At 39.5% G+C, this 16,293-nt stretch overlaps 1 protein-coding gene across 1 annotated transcript in view; it reads left to right on the top strand.

Annotated features, from left to right (window-relative positions):
• TSHR (thyroid stimulating hormone receptor) overlaps positions 1-16,293 on the top strand; it is a 91,086-nt gene that overhangs the window by 60,260 nt on the left and 14,533 nt on the right. The window contains exons 6-8 of the mRNA XM_054566986.1: positions 248-325; positions 2,702-2,770; positions 12,794-12,871. Of these exons, the coding sequence (XP_054422961.1) occupies positions 248-325; positions 2,702-2,770; positions 12,794-12,871 (225 nt within the window). The remainder of the gene's footprint in view (positions 1-247; positions 326-2,701; positions 2,771-12,793; positions 12,872-16,293) is intronic.

Here is a 16,293-nt window from a genome sequence, read left to right as displayed (position 1 = left end):
CCAAATCCAGAGCTCACCTGCTTGCTGGACATTTGGGGCTCTGAGCGCCTGTCTGTCTAGGATGGTTTTCACCACCTCACTTGACCTCAGAGCCACCAGCAGCTAAGTCAAAGAAAAGTAAAAAGAAATAAGATCAAACTAAATTGTGTCAGGTTATTTAAGTATGTGCAGCAAGAGCCCAGCTCTAAAAAAAATAAATAAAATAAAAGTACTCTTTTCACCAAGTGTTTTTATCTTTCCCTCGCAGGGAAGTTACAGACAATCCCTACATGACTTCAATCCCTGCGAATGCTTTTCAGGGACTGTGCAATGAAACCTTGACACTGTGAGTATTGTTACAATTTTTCATTCTACAAGTGCCAACAACTGACTTTCGATATGAAAACCATGCTATTTTCACAGGCCATCTAAGAATCATACTACCCCTGAGTGAGTGCTCTATGGCCTACCAAGGGTTTCACATAATTAAATAAGAGTAGTGCCTTATGGTACGGTGTAGATGACAAAATGATTTAGGTAAAAAGACAAGATGGCCTGCTTGTAGAAATAGCTGGCACACTTTCTCTATAAAGGGCCATTGAGGTTTTACAGACCACCTGGCCTTAGTGGCAATTGCTAAATTCTGCCATTTTAGGGCAAACGCAGTCATGAATAATATATAAACTAATGAGCATGGCTGCATTGCAATAAAGTTTTCTTTAAAGAACAGGCAGTGGGCCAGATGTGGCCTTCAGGTCTTATTATATTCTGTATTCTAATACCTTCCCTGTACAAGGGGAGAACCCAAGGCTAAAGTTAATTTAAGTCACTTCCCCAAGGTCAGTGGGTTAGAAAATGGTGTCTCTAAGGGTTTCTCATTTTCTCTGCACCCACACTTCAACTCGGCCATCACAAACTATCATTAAGCTCTTATATATGGAAAGGATGTGTGTCCAACAGCAGAGTCTGTACCCAGATTCCTGGTTGAATAGAGTTTCAGTCAAGGTTTGTAATCCTTTATATTTCCTTGCTATTTTTCTTCTTTCACCATTTTTTCAAGACCTACTTGTGTATTAAGAGTTTCTTTTAATCTCTGAAATGAAATTTCAACAAGGAACACTTTTATCATCTAGAACTCTCAACAAAGTTTGGGTAAATAGAAATATCAAATGTGTCATTCTAACATCTTCGTAAAAGAACTCTGGTTCCACACCCAAAAGAATAACTATCAGTGCTTTCTCAGCCTCTCTGCCCAGTGTCCCTGTGCATTGAAGACTTCGGCTAGGACACCTTGATAGCTGCAATTAAACTTATTGTGTAATTACTTAAAACAAGCAAAGATTACCTCTTAGTTCTACACATAGGATAAACCCAACTTTTCCAGGTATTCCTTTTAATATGGCCATTTCCTAAGTGTTTCTCATGGCATTAAATATATAGCTATTTCATCACCCCAGCAACCTTTTGATTGGGTATTATTATCATATTTTTTTACAGATAAGGACAGTGAGGATAATAGAGGTTGAGAAATGCTCAGGATCACCTACTGTGACATGTCAGAGCCAGGTGTAATTCCAAATTTGGAGTCTCTTTTTGTGCTTCGGGTGTTACCAGTGTGTAAGGCGGGACTACGGCAGTGCTCCAAGTTCCCCTCCAGCGGCCCCTCGCGGTGCCTGACTGTGGTCGAGGCTGCCCTCTCTTATCTCAGATGCTTCCCAATAACCCCCATGCACCCCTTTGTAGACCAGAGTTCCCACGGCTGGGGCTCCTTCCTCTGCCCGAAGGAGCAGAGGTGTGTGTTTCTGGTGAGGTGGCAGAATGGCTTTTGAGTCAAGAATTGTGATTCTCGACAGCTCTGCAGCAATGTGGTTTGGGCACGTCACCTCCATGTCTCAGTGTTTTTCATGAGGAAATAGAGGCAATAACACCTCAGTCCAGCTCTGGAATCATTGTATAAAATAATTAGTGGAAGGAACATAGGAGCAAATTAAAACATTAAAATTTCGACAATGGCCTATCTACTTTTTAAAATTTTCCCTATCTACTCTCTTAAATTTGTCTTTAAAGTTCAATTTAGTTTGGCCCACAATAATTAATCATTTAATCTTTGATAAGCCCTGAGAATAAAAATATAGATAACATACAAATGTGAAATAGCGTTTTAAACAGAAAGATATAAAACTTATGCATTCGGGTGAATAATGTCTTTAAAGGTATTGATCTTGAACATGGACAACTGTGTGGAGATTGTGTGATGGGGGACTGGGTAGAGGGGGGCAAAGAGGAGAAAACTGGGACAACGGTAATAGCGTAAACAAGAAAATATTTTTTAAAAAGAAAAGAAAGTATTGATCTTAGGAAACTGCAGTTATTCCTCCTTTATTGGCATTTGGTTAACTATTAACTAAAACCACTGTGTTTTTGAGTGTATGTGGAATATTTTTTTAAAAGTCCTTAATGGTGGCAAATCATTGTTCCTCAAATTAAATATGCTTCTGAGAAGCAGTGTAAAGTTAGCTAAGTCTGGAGAATGGGAATTCAAACTGAGAAGTATTATTCTATGTCCCAAACAAGACACACTGTAAAGTTTTCTTGTGGGCTCAGATGTGGGGCCTGAGAATCTTCAGGCACATTTTGGACACTGAAGTATTGAAGCCCAACCTCTGAAAAAGGCCAGCACCGCTTCTCATGGGTTGCTGATTTCTCCTCTTTCTGTTTGTAGGAAACTATACAACAATGGCTTTACTTCAATCCAAGGACATGCTTTCAATGGGACGAAGCTGGATGCTGTGTAAGTCAAGGGTAGCGGTGGAAATACTAATTTTCCTCTCAATCCCATACCAAGAAGGACCCTCCAAGGGGTCCGGCTTCTTCTAGAGATAGTTTCTGTCAGAGCATTCCTCACCTGCAGAGTTAGTATGACTAAAACTTGGTGATGATGTTAAGGAACTTGGCAAGAGCCAGCTTTAGTGGATGGACACTTACATGGACTTTGATTCTAAATCCCAAAGCTTTTACCCTCGATAAGGTGAGGATATTGGGGACATAAGAAATTTTCATTAATTAAGTTTTTTAACTTAATTAAAATACCCCCTTACTTCATGCACATAGCAGATAAATATTGTCACACATCCTCAGTTATCTTGTGGGGCTGTGTGTGCATGTGTCAGGTTCATCTGCCATATGCATGAGGTAAAGGAGTATCTTTAATTAAGTCCAAAGCTGTTCAGAAAGTAATGGGGGTTTTTTTTAGTTTTTTTCTTCTGACATGTTTTCAGGAAAGGTGTCAACTTATATTTGATTTGGTCAGAAAGAGCTAGGAAGCCATATCCAACTTTTGCCTTCCCCCCAAATAAATAATGCCTAAAACAGAATGTTGGCAAAGACATAGCTGTTAGCACGGGTGCCTATCTGTGCTGTACTTTTCTGTGGGGTCTTCATGGTTCCCAGTCCCTAGGCCAGGGCACACTTTTTGTCTAAGAGCTTGCGGGCTGGTTCTGCCACGCTGGGGTGGGTTTTCACCTGATATCTAGCAAATGAAAATAGCTTTAGTGGAGTATCCTTCCCACAGTATGGTAAACTAGTTAATTTGTAAGGCTGTCCTACTACAAAACAACTAGATCATAATTTAAAAAAAAAACACAAATATTTTATTTCATAGCTTCAAGACAGGCAAATAAAACAAACTAACAAACCAGGAGCTGAAACCGAACAGGTGAACGTTCATGGAGGGTGTAGTTTCCAATGTCAGTACTGCCAGAAATGACCACGGCAAAGTGCGAAGTCTTGGGATTCTAGACCTGTTGTGTCACACAGAGCTTCCCAGGCTGTAATGAGCTTATAAGCCAACTTGGGGACCTTGTTAAAAATGGATTCTGGCTCAGTAGGTCTGGTCAGCCCCAGGATTCTGCATTGCTAACAAGCTCCCAGGCGATGCTGATGCTTCTGATCTATCGACTGCCCTTGAAGTAGCAGGGCAAAGTGAATGACCTGCGCGACCATACACGGGGGCCCTCAATGCAAACAAACAAAAAGCCCACACATGTTGCTCAAGTGGCATTGTTCTGGTTTTGGGGTTAAGTGATGGGGTTTTCTATGATTCCATTTTTAAAGGATAAATATTCATAAGTCTTGAAGTAATTATGCCTCGTCATGGCTTTCTCAGTTCTGTTGGAAGTGGGGTTTCACCTCTGCCAGGCTTTTGAGCTTCCTAGTGGTCTTTACCAAATGAAGAGTTAGAGTACCTTTCTCTAGAGTGTCTGGTTGTGGGCTCATTTAGGTTGATTTTAATCATTTTTTAAAATACATAATTAGAGAGGAAGTCTAAAAAGGTTCATTAGAATACTATGAATAATTATATAGCAAAATTTATTTACAGTATTGGAGAGACCCTACTTCCAACTTCATTTATGGTACATATCTCATACAATTCTACATTTACTTTCAACATATTTATTGAGCACCTATAATGAGCCAGGTTCTGTGTTATTCATTGGTGATGCAAAGATAAACAAGCTCTCTGCTTGCATTGAACATACTTTCTGATGGGGTCACCTTAAGGGCAGCAACATCAAGGGTCAAAGTACATTAAAGAGAATTGTACCCAAATCCAAATATGCAATTCAGATTGAAAATAACTGAACGCTAAATTGCCTCCTTGCTTGGAGATAATAAGTATGATTTCCCCTAGACTAATTATGGTTTTAAAATTATTAGCACTTGATTTTGATGTTACATGGATATAACCAAATATTTTCCTCTTTGATTCGATTATTCCTAGAAAGCTCTGATCCTTAGGGAAATGATCCTCCCAATTCACATTTTCTATGACAGAAGTAGGGTACTAGGACTTCTTAAAATAATTAAGACAGTCTGTAGATACCTAGGGTATAAAGATTTCAGAAAACTATCTCATTGTTCTAGACATTGGGGACATCAGGAGATTATCATTAAGGTAACAGAGAACCACATTAGCAAAGGAAGGGGTAGGAACAGTGAAGAAACCTCCAACCAGAGCTGATAATATGGCTCCTTAATCCATTGTCTCCAGCTGACTCTTGTCTGAACCAAAACTGCCTTTCCAGAATGCTGGATGAGAAAAAGGACCAGAAACCAACTTTGGATATAGGGTAGTTCATTTCTAAAACATTTTTCCCTACAAGCAAAGGATTTCAAACCCAAGATTAGGATCCATGCTTTCAGTTGTTTGCTTCTTTATTTTTGCCTACTTTGTCATTGGAAGGGATCACCCTCAATCATCCTCAGTTATCATCTTTTAAAGGCAGACATTTAGAATATAAAATTCAGACTTTGACGTCTATGGAGAAATGGTTCTCAATACTGGCTGCAAATTCAAATCTCCTGAAGAGAATTGGAAGTGCTGATGTCTAGATTTTACCACCAGACATTCTAGTTTAATTGGTCTAGGCGTAGCCAGGGCATGGGGATTGTAACACCTCCCCCGGTATGTCCCATGGAAAGCAAACACAAAGAAAAGCTGCTGTAGAGTGCGTATATCAATCTTCTTACCCAGTAGTCACATTTTACATATGAAACCCGAAGTGAACATGTGGCTTTTTAAAAGTGTGTGTGTGTGTGTGTGTGTGTGTGTGTTTAATGTGGCCTTGATAGAGCTGCCTAGCTGCTAAGCAAAGCCAAAACCTGGATTCCCTGGCTAAAGACTCTTCCCTGTGTCCTGCTGTGGTTCATCATTGCTGACTTACCAGCCACCACCAAAGTCTTGGACACCCAACTCCTCCTCTGACCACTTGTTTCTTAGCCCAGGAGAATGTTAAGATTTCTTAGCTCATCCCATGACAGACATGAGACATAGAAGCTAAAATATCTTGCATTTGGGAAGAGTAGACTCATTTGAGAGAAAGGAAGCCACTCAAGGCTCAAGACACAACCAGATGTTTCAAAGGACAGTCACACTGAGCATTGTGATAATTAGTCAGTGAGGACCTGACTTTACCCATGCAGTGGTCACCAACTCAGGGAGCTTCCAAATTGGGTCTTTCAACCTTGATGAAAATGTTGGTGTGGCAAAATGTCATTAAGTTCGAAGAATTGGGTGTGAAGTTGGGCCGCATAAGTTCACCGTTTTGCTTCAAAATATCTCATACCTGCTAATAATGGGCCTCTTGGCCATGTTTAGAGAACTCCAACAAAGACTTCAAGAGGTTTCCAAAATGTATTTTCTATAATTAGAAGACTCTGCTGGGTTAGGTGGGTCTCAGTGTAACTCTCCTAGCCTATTATTTATAGCTTTGGCCCTAAAATCAGCTGCAAAACATCAAAGGAGTTTAGACACATTTTCTCTTGAAAAGACAAAAACTCACAAGGAAACAATAATTTCCGTCCCAAATTTTTGTCTTGTGTAGTAAAAGACAAGCTCAGGTGGCAGAGGGTGTTCCCAAACTGTTGTTTCTTGAACTTGCCTTTCCTGGTAAATGAATGAGCATTGCTTTTAAAAAGCTATTCATGAACCTTATAAAGTGGAAGTATCCAGGTGGATGGACTATTCTGATCTTTAATAGAGCAAACTGAGGGACTTGTATTCAAGAGGGGGATATCACATACAGGATTTCCCAGGGAGCTCTTAGTACTGGGAACATTTCTCTTGTCTTTCGGGGTAATGCTATTTAAGAAGATTCTTTTAATATACAACCTTGTTGTGAGGCAGGTAAACTTAACAAGGTTTATTGTAGAGGTGGCCCATTCAGCATCTAATAAGGGCTCATAAGAGTCTCAGATTATCTGGCGATCTCTCTGCAATTAAATCTCTGAAGAGATTATGTGGGGAGACTCAACATTCCCATCACCTTTCTCCTCAGACCATGTCATGGGCTCTGTTAGAGACCTGGCTGATGGCAGGGAATTATTCCATTGTAGATGGTGGATTTTAATTCACTGGCTCCCTGAATTACAGTCTGTTCTAGTCATTGTAACTGTCCCTTGAAACATGGAAAAACATCCACGCACCCTTTTCACCATAATTTCTTGCCATATTCATGTAAAATATTAAAGTTATATGTGGGAGTTTAATAAATGTAGGAAATATTTCTTAATAAAAAATCGTTTGTTTTTTTATTTTGAAAAGTCTAGATCAAAGACTAGCAAACTTGTTCTAGAAAGGGCCATAGGGCAAATATTTAAGGCTTTGCGAGGCAGCTGCTCCACTCTGTCCCTAGAGTATGACAGGAGCCATACACAATACACAAAAATGTGCGTAGCTGTGTTCCAATAAAATTTTATGTACAAAAACAGTCAGCAAGCAGGATTTGACTGGGTGGTCATAGTTTGTGAACCTCTGGTCTAGATAAAGGTATTCAGTGCGAATGGCCACTGTGAGATGAAATATGTAGCCTATTTCTCGCAATTCCTGGTAAAGATTAATGGGCCAACATGGGGTAAAAATAAGAAGTGTCTGGATAAAAATATTTGGGGGTTTAAAAGTTCAAATCCAATCATAATAGAAAACAAAGATCTTTTTTTTTCAATCAAATTTTTTTTTTGTTTTGAAACTGAACTTGAAACTCTGCTCCTGTTATCAAACAATATTCCATCTATTCATCATTCTTCCCTAAGTTTCTGATCCCTGGTCAGTAGAAACATTTTTTTTTATTAGTTTTAAGCACTTCAGTAAAAAGTACCCTGTAAATCCAAGGTAAAATCAAGATGATCGTGATAAGGAGGCCTGGGACTAGAGGAAGATGAGGATTGGCCCGTAGATGGAGAAAACAGAGGCCTGGTTTCCATATAAAAATGAAATAGTATTTATTTTGTGATTTTAACATAGGACTGATGCCTCTGGTCTCAATGTTAATTGTGATTTTAAAGTAATATAAATACACCAACATCCTGTAATGATTGTAATACAGTTCAAAGATCACACATACCACATTAGGATATTGGTAAATTCTCCAAAAGTGTGTTCACGTATCTTTAGGTTTGAATTTAAGCAATATGTTGTCCAAAAGAGCAATTATTCCCCATATTCTGCCTCATGTCGATTTACTGAAATTAGCAGATTTGGCCTCATTTAGACCCATTTTTGTTAGTAACACTGAAGAATATGATTGCAGCCAAGTTGGACAAATTCCACATTGAGAACTAGCACCAATGGCTCCACAGCAGTTGGGTAATTAGTTAAAAGTTCACGAAAACTATGGCAGATGTGTAAAAGCACATGGCCCTGGGATTTCATATGGAACCAAGCACACTGTCATCACTCAGATGTGAAATTAATAAAAACACAGCATCCTTTGTTCAACAGAAGTTGAACCTCTCATAGTCACAAGTTAAGTCACACATTCACTCTTTGGAACCTCTTTTCCCTCCTCTCTTTCTACACAATCTGGTGTGCGAATATATTGCTTATCTCAAAATGTCTAATTCTCCACATTGCATTTCCTATTGTCAAAGTCTAGTCACTAGCTACTATCTGATAGTAAACATTTGGCTGGGGGGGAAAAATATCATTTTGATGTGCTAAGAATGTACCAAAATGCTAATCATTATGAACAGAGAAGTCAACACAATTCATGTGCTAATTAACATGATTAGAAGCAAAACATTGCATCTTGGAGTGCTGGGGAAAAGATTATAGGATTAAGCAGGCCATTATTTCTCATTAAGAACTTGAACAGCTTGTGGGATATACTCCAAGGCTGGCTTTCTGAACCTTGTGCATTTTCTCACCTGTGACCATTTACAGACAGGTAACCTGATTTCTGCTACCAAAGGATTTCCACAGAGCAAGGAGTGCTGGGCAGGTGTTCCCTTTGATTTTCCAAATAACAAGTGCTGTGGCAGAGAACCACAGCTGCCCACAGAAGGGCTCCCATGAGGGCCTCACAACATAAGCAGGCACCAGCCCATGTGTCACCTAAAGTGATTATGCAGATGCACCTTGGAACTGAAATGTATCCAGAGAGCAAAGCTCAGCAGCAGCCACAGCTTTCCTCCACAGTGTCCTACTCCTCCCATACGTGGGTCATCTCCTCATCTAAACATGACATAGGGGAGCCTCTAGCTAGAAATTACCTTTTCATTTATTCATCCTGCATGTTTTCACTGCATGGCTTCTATGTCCCAAGAATGAGTCCAATGGGGAAAGGTGTGAGCCATAATACTGTATCTGTAGTACTGAGTTCTTCAATTGGATGTTCTTCCCCAACTCACGGCTGCCCATCTTCATTTGCCTGATTATAGGGTTCAGATACGCAGCACTCAAATAAGGACAGAGTTTTTTAACAACCCCCACCCCAAAAATTCTAACTCATCTTTTCTAGGAAGAACTTCATTGTACTCCGAGAAATTCTCAAAGAGGCTTAAGTCCTCCAGAGAATGAAAAGGCATTGAAAACACACATGTAGCATGTCTATCTTATTTTTAAAGGTGGTACCAGTTATTTTCTCATAAGCCCTTCCCAGTATTTGTATTCAGAAATCCTCAATTTCAAGAAGTCTTCCTTTCAACTCTGACTCGAAGACTTTCTACTCTCTTTCAAGTTCATCTATGTTCATCGCAAGAGATAGTTGAAATGATTACATACACCCTTATGAAATAATCATTGTCTGGAGTAGCTACCTATAGAGATTTGTGATTGATTTACTCTAGCTGGTTTACAGACTGCGGATTCCAGAGGAATCAGGGTAAGTCATGGTCAAGGGGTCTGTTTAGCTAGACTGGCATTCCCAGTAGACATGATGTGATCATTGGGGCTGATGGAAGCACCGCCTTCCTGGCTATTGAAGCTTCTGTGGAGGTTTCCCCGTCTCATCCCCTTAGATTCAGATGGAAGGTATATCAGCAATCTGAACCCAAGTTTAAAAGCTAAATAAGGCAGCACTCCACACTGCTAAAGGCAGGGTGGCGGTTTCATTTCTAAGCCCCCAAAAGGTAAAGTGCCCAAACAACCATGTTGGTTTTAGAGAATGCAGCTTCCCCCAAGACTCAGTTCATCTTCGTTCAAGTTGGCTGCACCCTCACTCATCCTCCTTCTCCCCTCCTGGACTCTGGCTGGCTTTCCCAGTTTGAAATCTTCTGCAGCGTTTCTAGTAAACTACGATGCTTATCAACCCGCCTCCTTGTCCTTGGGGGTGTATTGAATATCAGAGAAAACACTGTGGAATTGGACGAGCAATTATTTAGTTCTACAATAATTTCCAATGATTAGAGCAAGCCGTTTTTTTTCAGCAGTTGGAGGTGATGAGGACAGAATGAGACAAACTCGCCAGTTGTTATTTGATTTTCAGCAGCCTGGGAACAGAATGTGCTCTGTGAGCTGTGCAGTCCGAAGAATGCAAAAAGAGACACAAGCCAGAAAGGCACTTGTGCTGAGCTTAGTTGTCCTTTTATGAAACCACGCTGTTCAAGATCTCTCCAGTTGTTTTCTCCAACCTGGCTCTTTGCCTGCTCTGTCCCTAAGCAAAGGAACTCTGAGGGCACATTGAGTTGAAAAAGAGCCAAACAATGACCAAATGAAGCCTGTGATTGAGAGCCTTAGGTGATGGCCATTCAACCAGCAGGCACATATTGGCTGCTGTAGCATCGTAGTTGGGCCCTGCACACATATGAGATTAACCAACCCCCCTCCATTTCAGACTTAATGTCCTGGAAGCTTCGTGCCCAGCCACCGGCCAGACAGGTGATGTCTAAGCCATACCCTTGTGGCATTTATAAACCAGCTGCCCTATCACAGCCATCAAGAAAGTCAGTTAGCCACCACACCATATGATGTCTTCTAATCTTTCATTTTCCATTATGTTTCCCTTAAAGCAATCTCATGTATCACACTAAGGGTTTAGCATCACCCACCTTACTATTTTAAAGGACAGGTGCATTGATTTTTTTTTATTCACTCATTTACACATTCATTCAACAAATAATTAGAGAGGCATTGAACTTGGCACTGACGATACAGCTGTCAATAAGGCAGAGAGCTTCTATTCTGTTTGGGGAGACAGATGATGAATAAATAAATAAAATATAAGATAATCGCGTGTTGTGAAGATGCTATGAAGCAAATAAAGACCCCAATGAAAAAAACTGGTGGCAGCTGCTTAGGTTGGCAAGTTTACAAGCTCAGTTTGAGAAGAAATGGGAAGAAACACAAAATCTATACCAATTTGGGAGATCTTGTCATTGGGTTAATGTTTCATCCTGCCCAGGAGAGGGAGACTTCACAGGTGGTTGGTAAAACTCTTCTTCCTCCAACTGCTCCAGTGTAGATCCATCTCTGGCTCTGAGGCTGCCATCTCTTATTCTAAGTAAGTTCCACCCTCGACAGAAGACTGGAGCTGCGGGACCAAGGGAGGCTGAGGGCAGGAACCTCGTGGAAGCTGCTCCTGCCTTTGCCTCAGAACAGCAACAGAGGGTGCCCCCCCTCAAGTCAGCCACAAATGTAGTCACCCTCCCTCTCCTCCACGCTGACTCCAGGAGAGGGACAGCCAATTAACTGAGAAGTTTCTCTGTAAGGACTCTGGAAAGGGATCCTCTTGACCAGAAGTCCTCCTATCACATCGTTATTATCAGCCATCATCCTTGAGAATGTTCCACTGTGAAGAGCAAACACCATAAACAGAATGATGGAAACAGTATCCATATTGAAGTAGACCTTCTATGGGTCCCTGCTGGATTCATTTTGCATCAACCAAGGACCACTCGCTAACTCTTCAATTGACTAGGCTACAGGGTGTGTTATTCGGAACACATGTAAACTTCGATCACTTATAACAAGGATATATATGTGCTTTGTTTTTTTTTAGACAATTTGTTCTCTAACAAAAACCTAGGGGAGAAAAGCCAGTTTCTATATCCTTGCAAGCTTTTATCCATTTGGAGGTAACTTTGTGTTTCAGACTCACTTTGTGACTTAAATGGCTTCAAAAATATTTCATCCTCAAATGCTCAATGTGTTTTCAAAATAGAAAGATCAATGTGCCCATAAAACCTCTTCCATGAAAGGTATCCTCTGTAATCTTAACTGCACAAGCTAACCCCCCAAAATTGGATTGTTAAAGAAAATACAGGTTACCCAATTAAATTTGCATTTCAGATAAACAACAAATAACTTTTCATATAAGACTTTCAAAAATTGCATGGTGAGTGCTTATACGAAAAACTACTCATTGTTTATCTGGACTGGTTTTTTGTTTTTGTTTTTTTGCTAAATCTGGCAGCCCTGCTTCCGAGGAAAGATCCAAATCCTTGACAGTCCCCATCGCCACTTGCCACCTTCACCCCTTCCTTCCATTCCTACTGAAGCCCCGTCTTCTCACTGGGGGTTGTGAACACACAATACAGTGTCTGTGTGCTGCAGAACGTGCACCTGAAACCTGTACAAGTTTGTTAACCAGTGTCTCCCCAATAAATTTGATAAAAAAGGAAATAGGAATAATGAACAATATTCAGAAAAAAATTTAAATCACTTGGTATTAAAGAGGATTAAAAAATACAGTTGCCACTGGCTATGTAAACAGGGGATTAGGCAACTTCCATAAAAATTAGATATACAAACTGGAAAATAAACATTCTCACTTTGAAAGATTACTACCATAATTAGTCTACAGCCATACCACCTTGAATGTGCCCTATCTCGTCTGAAAGATTTCTGCCATAATTAATGTGTATAAACAATTAAAACCTAGAATTTTTTTTAGTGCTTAAGCCAGAGAAAGGTAATTCTTAAATATCCATGTACTTAAAAAGCAGTTAATAGCTACGAGGGACCATGCTCACAAATTACTTTGGTACTTCTATTCATTTGCTTAACCTCACCTAATCTATTTTCTCTCTCTCCCTCTAGTTACCTGAACAAGAATAAATACCTGACAGTTATTGACCAAGACGCATTTGGAGGAGCATACAGTGGGCCAACCTTGCTGTGAGTAAGACAAACAAAAGAATATGTAGTCTATTTTTTCTTTGATCTTCTTTTTCTGGAAGGGAGGTAGGCATTAAGGGGAGCAGCTGATGTTCATTGGCAGAGAATATTAATGGTTTGGATAAAGACTTCTGCTAGGACTTTTCTGCCCAGTGTTGCAGGCTACCAGTGGGAGAGAGTCCTTGTTCTTTGAGGCTCAGAAAGCCCCGTGTCCTGCCACGCCACCCTGATGCCTGATCAGGTGACCACTTTGGTGTGGACATTCATGGAGGCCCTCTCGTAGCAAAAACAGACATATTTGAACAGCTGCTATTTGCAAAATTCTGAGACATGGCGTCTACAAATAGGGTGGAAAGCACTTTCGTTTGCACAGAAAACTTAGGTGAACAATGCCTGTCACAAAGAAGGAAGAGCATAAATGATAGTTGTACTTGTATCTGGAGGAACTTATCGTCATTGGGGAAAATGCGATATAAACTTTTTTAATATATCACAGAAAGAAGTATCTGTTTGTGCAGTTCCTCTGACGTACATCTTCATGTCCAATCAGTGTTCAAGTTCTGTTAACTCCACCTCCCTCCCGCCTCTCTCTCAGTGCCGTCTTCTCATCTCCTCGGGTTGCTCTTACTTTAAAATCTCATCATTGAGCATCCAGTCAAGTCCTTGCCAAACTGGAGCACAGCGTTCCAGGAGAAGTACACGACAATCCAGTAGATGCAAAAGGAAATAGTACAGGCTCTCTATATATTTGTTTTTTAACGTAAGAACAAATTAAATTTTACTAATATTTTATATACTGATGATTGCTATCACTCATCTGTCAGGCAGGGAATGGATGCATCCCAAGGGAACAGTGGGTGATCCACGCTCTCAAGGACTTATCCTCACTCTCACTGTTAATGATTCTACTCTACTTTTAGATTAAATGCACCCACTTATTTGGGTGTATAGGTTTATTCTCTTAATGCATAGCTCCATGTAAGAGGGGAAAGTGACCCTGCAAACCTACTGTATCACATGGAAATTCATTGTAATTCATGGCAAATACTTTAAAATAGTATTCATTTTTCTTTTTACAAAAAAACAAGTGAAAAAAATGTGTTTTGACCCTTTTGTGATTTTTTTAACCTGAAAGATATATTTCAAAGACATCTTTATTCCTTCATGATAGATAGCTCACCAAGAATGAGGAAAATTGTTGCTTTTCTAAAGAAATTTGTGATTTGGGAAGAGCCTTTAGAAATAGGTATTTGAAAACTTTACCATTTATGTAACTTTCCTGATGAAAATGGTGAATGTCACTTATAAAAATTGTTTTGTTAAAAGCAGATGCTAATTGTTAACCTGTATTTAAATCTTCCCATGAGAACGAATTGCTCACACTAAGCTGTGCACTCAGTGAAACAGTTGGCTTACATTCCAGTACGAGCTTCTTACCGTATCAAGGACTTGTACGAAGCAGTAGCCAAAGGGAACCATACTTCATGTAGCACTAGGCTGGATGATGTGAGCCTCCAGATCTCCACTTGCTTCCCCTTTTGGTCCCTCTCTATCCCGCCAAGAAAGAGAGAAGTGAGGAATTCAGGAGCAGTGACCAGCAGAGGAGAGAAGCAGGTGTAATGCCCAAGAAGACCAAAAAGGGAGGTCCTGGGAATCTTGAGACTAAGGCATCTATACCAGATCTAAAGGATGAAAGATACCAAGAGAAAGTTCTAGAAATAAACGAGATTGATAGATTATCTGACAAGATTGACCATATGAAAAATTGGTTTGAGAAGTTTTTTACACAACTTTAAAGCAGGGGCAAGACTAAGCCAGAGGGCCACTCAAACCAAGATAATGTTAAAAAAAAAAAGAGAGAGAGACATCTCATGAAGAAACAAAAAAGTTATACAAGAAAGGAAACCAAATTACAACATGAGGAGTTGTGATAACTAAAATACTGAATACGGGTTTAACCAAATATGTCCTCAAACTATTTCAAGAGAGTTAGAGGGGTATCAGGCAGTCGTGTGAAGGGTGATGAGAACTAAGCCCACGTTATCCATTGTAGGGAGTTAGTGAGTGAATCAAAAACCAATAGACCAAGGGATATTTACAATTATGGAAAAATACCAGAAGTTGAAAGTGGTTGCTTCCTTAAAAAGCAGAGTGCGGGGGGGGAGGGGGCGGGGGCCAGGGAGACAAGGCACGGGAGGCATGCTGTGTGTGCTACCAAGCTTCCAGTGTAATTTACTTTAAAAAAAAAGTCTAATTTAATAGAAATCAAATAACGAAAAGTCAAGTGAAATGAAAGCCACAAGCAAAGGAACAGAGGACAACGGAGCTGGCAGCATTTGAGAGGCCAATGGGGGAAAGTAAGAAATGAACAAAGATGAGCCAGTCTTTCTTCTCCAAATTCCAAGCAGAGTTGTCTTAAAATGCATTTGATAACGAATCATGCCCTGTCATCGCTTTAATTCTTGTCTTGAACTTTTATCAAAATTTTCATTACTTTATTTCCTACATATCTTCTCTTTATAACTAGATTTTAAGATCCTAGAGGAATTGAACCATGTCATATATTTTTGTAATCTTCCCCCACTTCAAAAGAAAACACAGCAAGTACTCAATAAATATTTGACAAATTGTAACTGGACATCTAATAGCCATGATTTGGTTGTGATTTGATGTAAAAACCAAAAGGGACAAGCTTAAGCTCCATCTAAAAATAAGAATTGAATGGCATGTGTATTTCTGCTTCATAAAGGTATTTATGAAAAAATACAGTTATCTCTCATAGTTGGTAAAAACAGTCAAACTTGCCCAGTTAGTTTACCACATTATGTCAGAGTTATTTCTCAAAAAAGAATCTAATTTTAAACAGGTACCATGTCTCAAATGAGATCTTTTCTTCAAACTTTTTTATGTTTTTTAAAAAAGCCCTTTTAATTTCATTTAATGACATTTTATTTATTGATTTTTAACCAAGATATGCAATTTCATTTTCTATTTTTATACTTTCCATTTTTATTATCTTCTTTTCCTTTAATCGTATTTTGAAAGAGAAGCTCTTGGTGTTTATCATCGCAAAGGAAAGAACACAGTGAAATGTAATGCCTTCCATAACAATCAGAGTTCTCTAAGGTCTAACTTATGTAACCCACACTAAGAAGCATTAACTTACTGTAGAACATGACTATATTATTACAGTCCCCCTTACTATTATTAGTACCTCCTAAGAAGAGGAAATCTCTGTGATATTGTCCTTGAGTTTATATCATATCTATCAATGAAAATAAACTTCAAAATTAAATTCTGTTCTTTTAGCTAATCAAACTAATTTTTTGAAAATCTAAGGGTCATGGCACTGCCGTCTTGGTTTACAGAAAAAAAATGACTCTTTTATGGTTTCTTTTTTTCTGATGCTTAATGATTGTCAC

This window comes from Pteronotus mesoamericanus, unplaced genomic scaffold (assembly GCF_021234165.1).
Source record: "Pteronotus mesoamericanus isolate MK-2021 breed Mesoamerican mustached bat unplaced genomic scaffold, CSHL_Meso_final contig_182, whole genome shotgun sequence".
NCBI classification, from domain to species: Eukaryota; Metazoa; Chordata; class Mammalia; order Chiroptera; family Mormoopidae; genus Pteronotus; species Pteronotus mesoamericanus.
The sequence above is the reverse complement of the archived record's forward strand: the minus strand, read 5'-3'. Positions and strand labels throughout refer to the sequence as shown.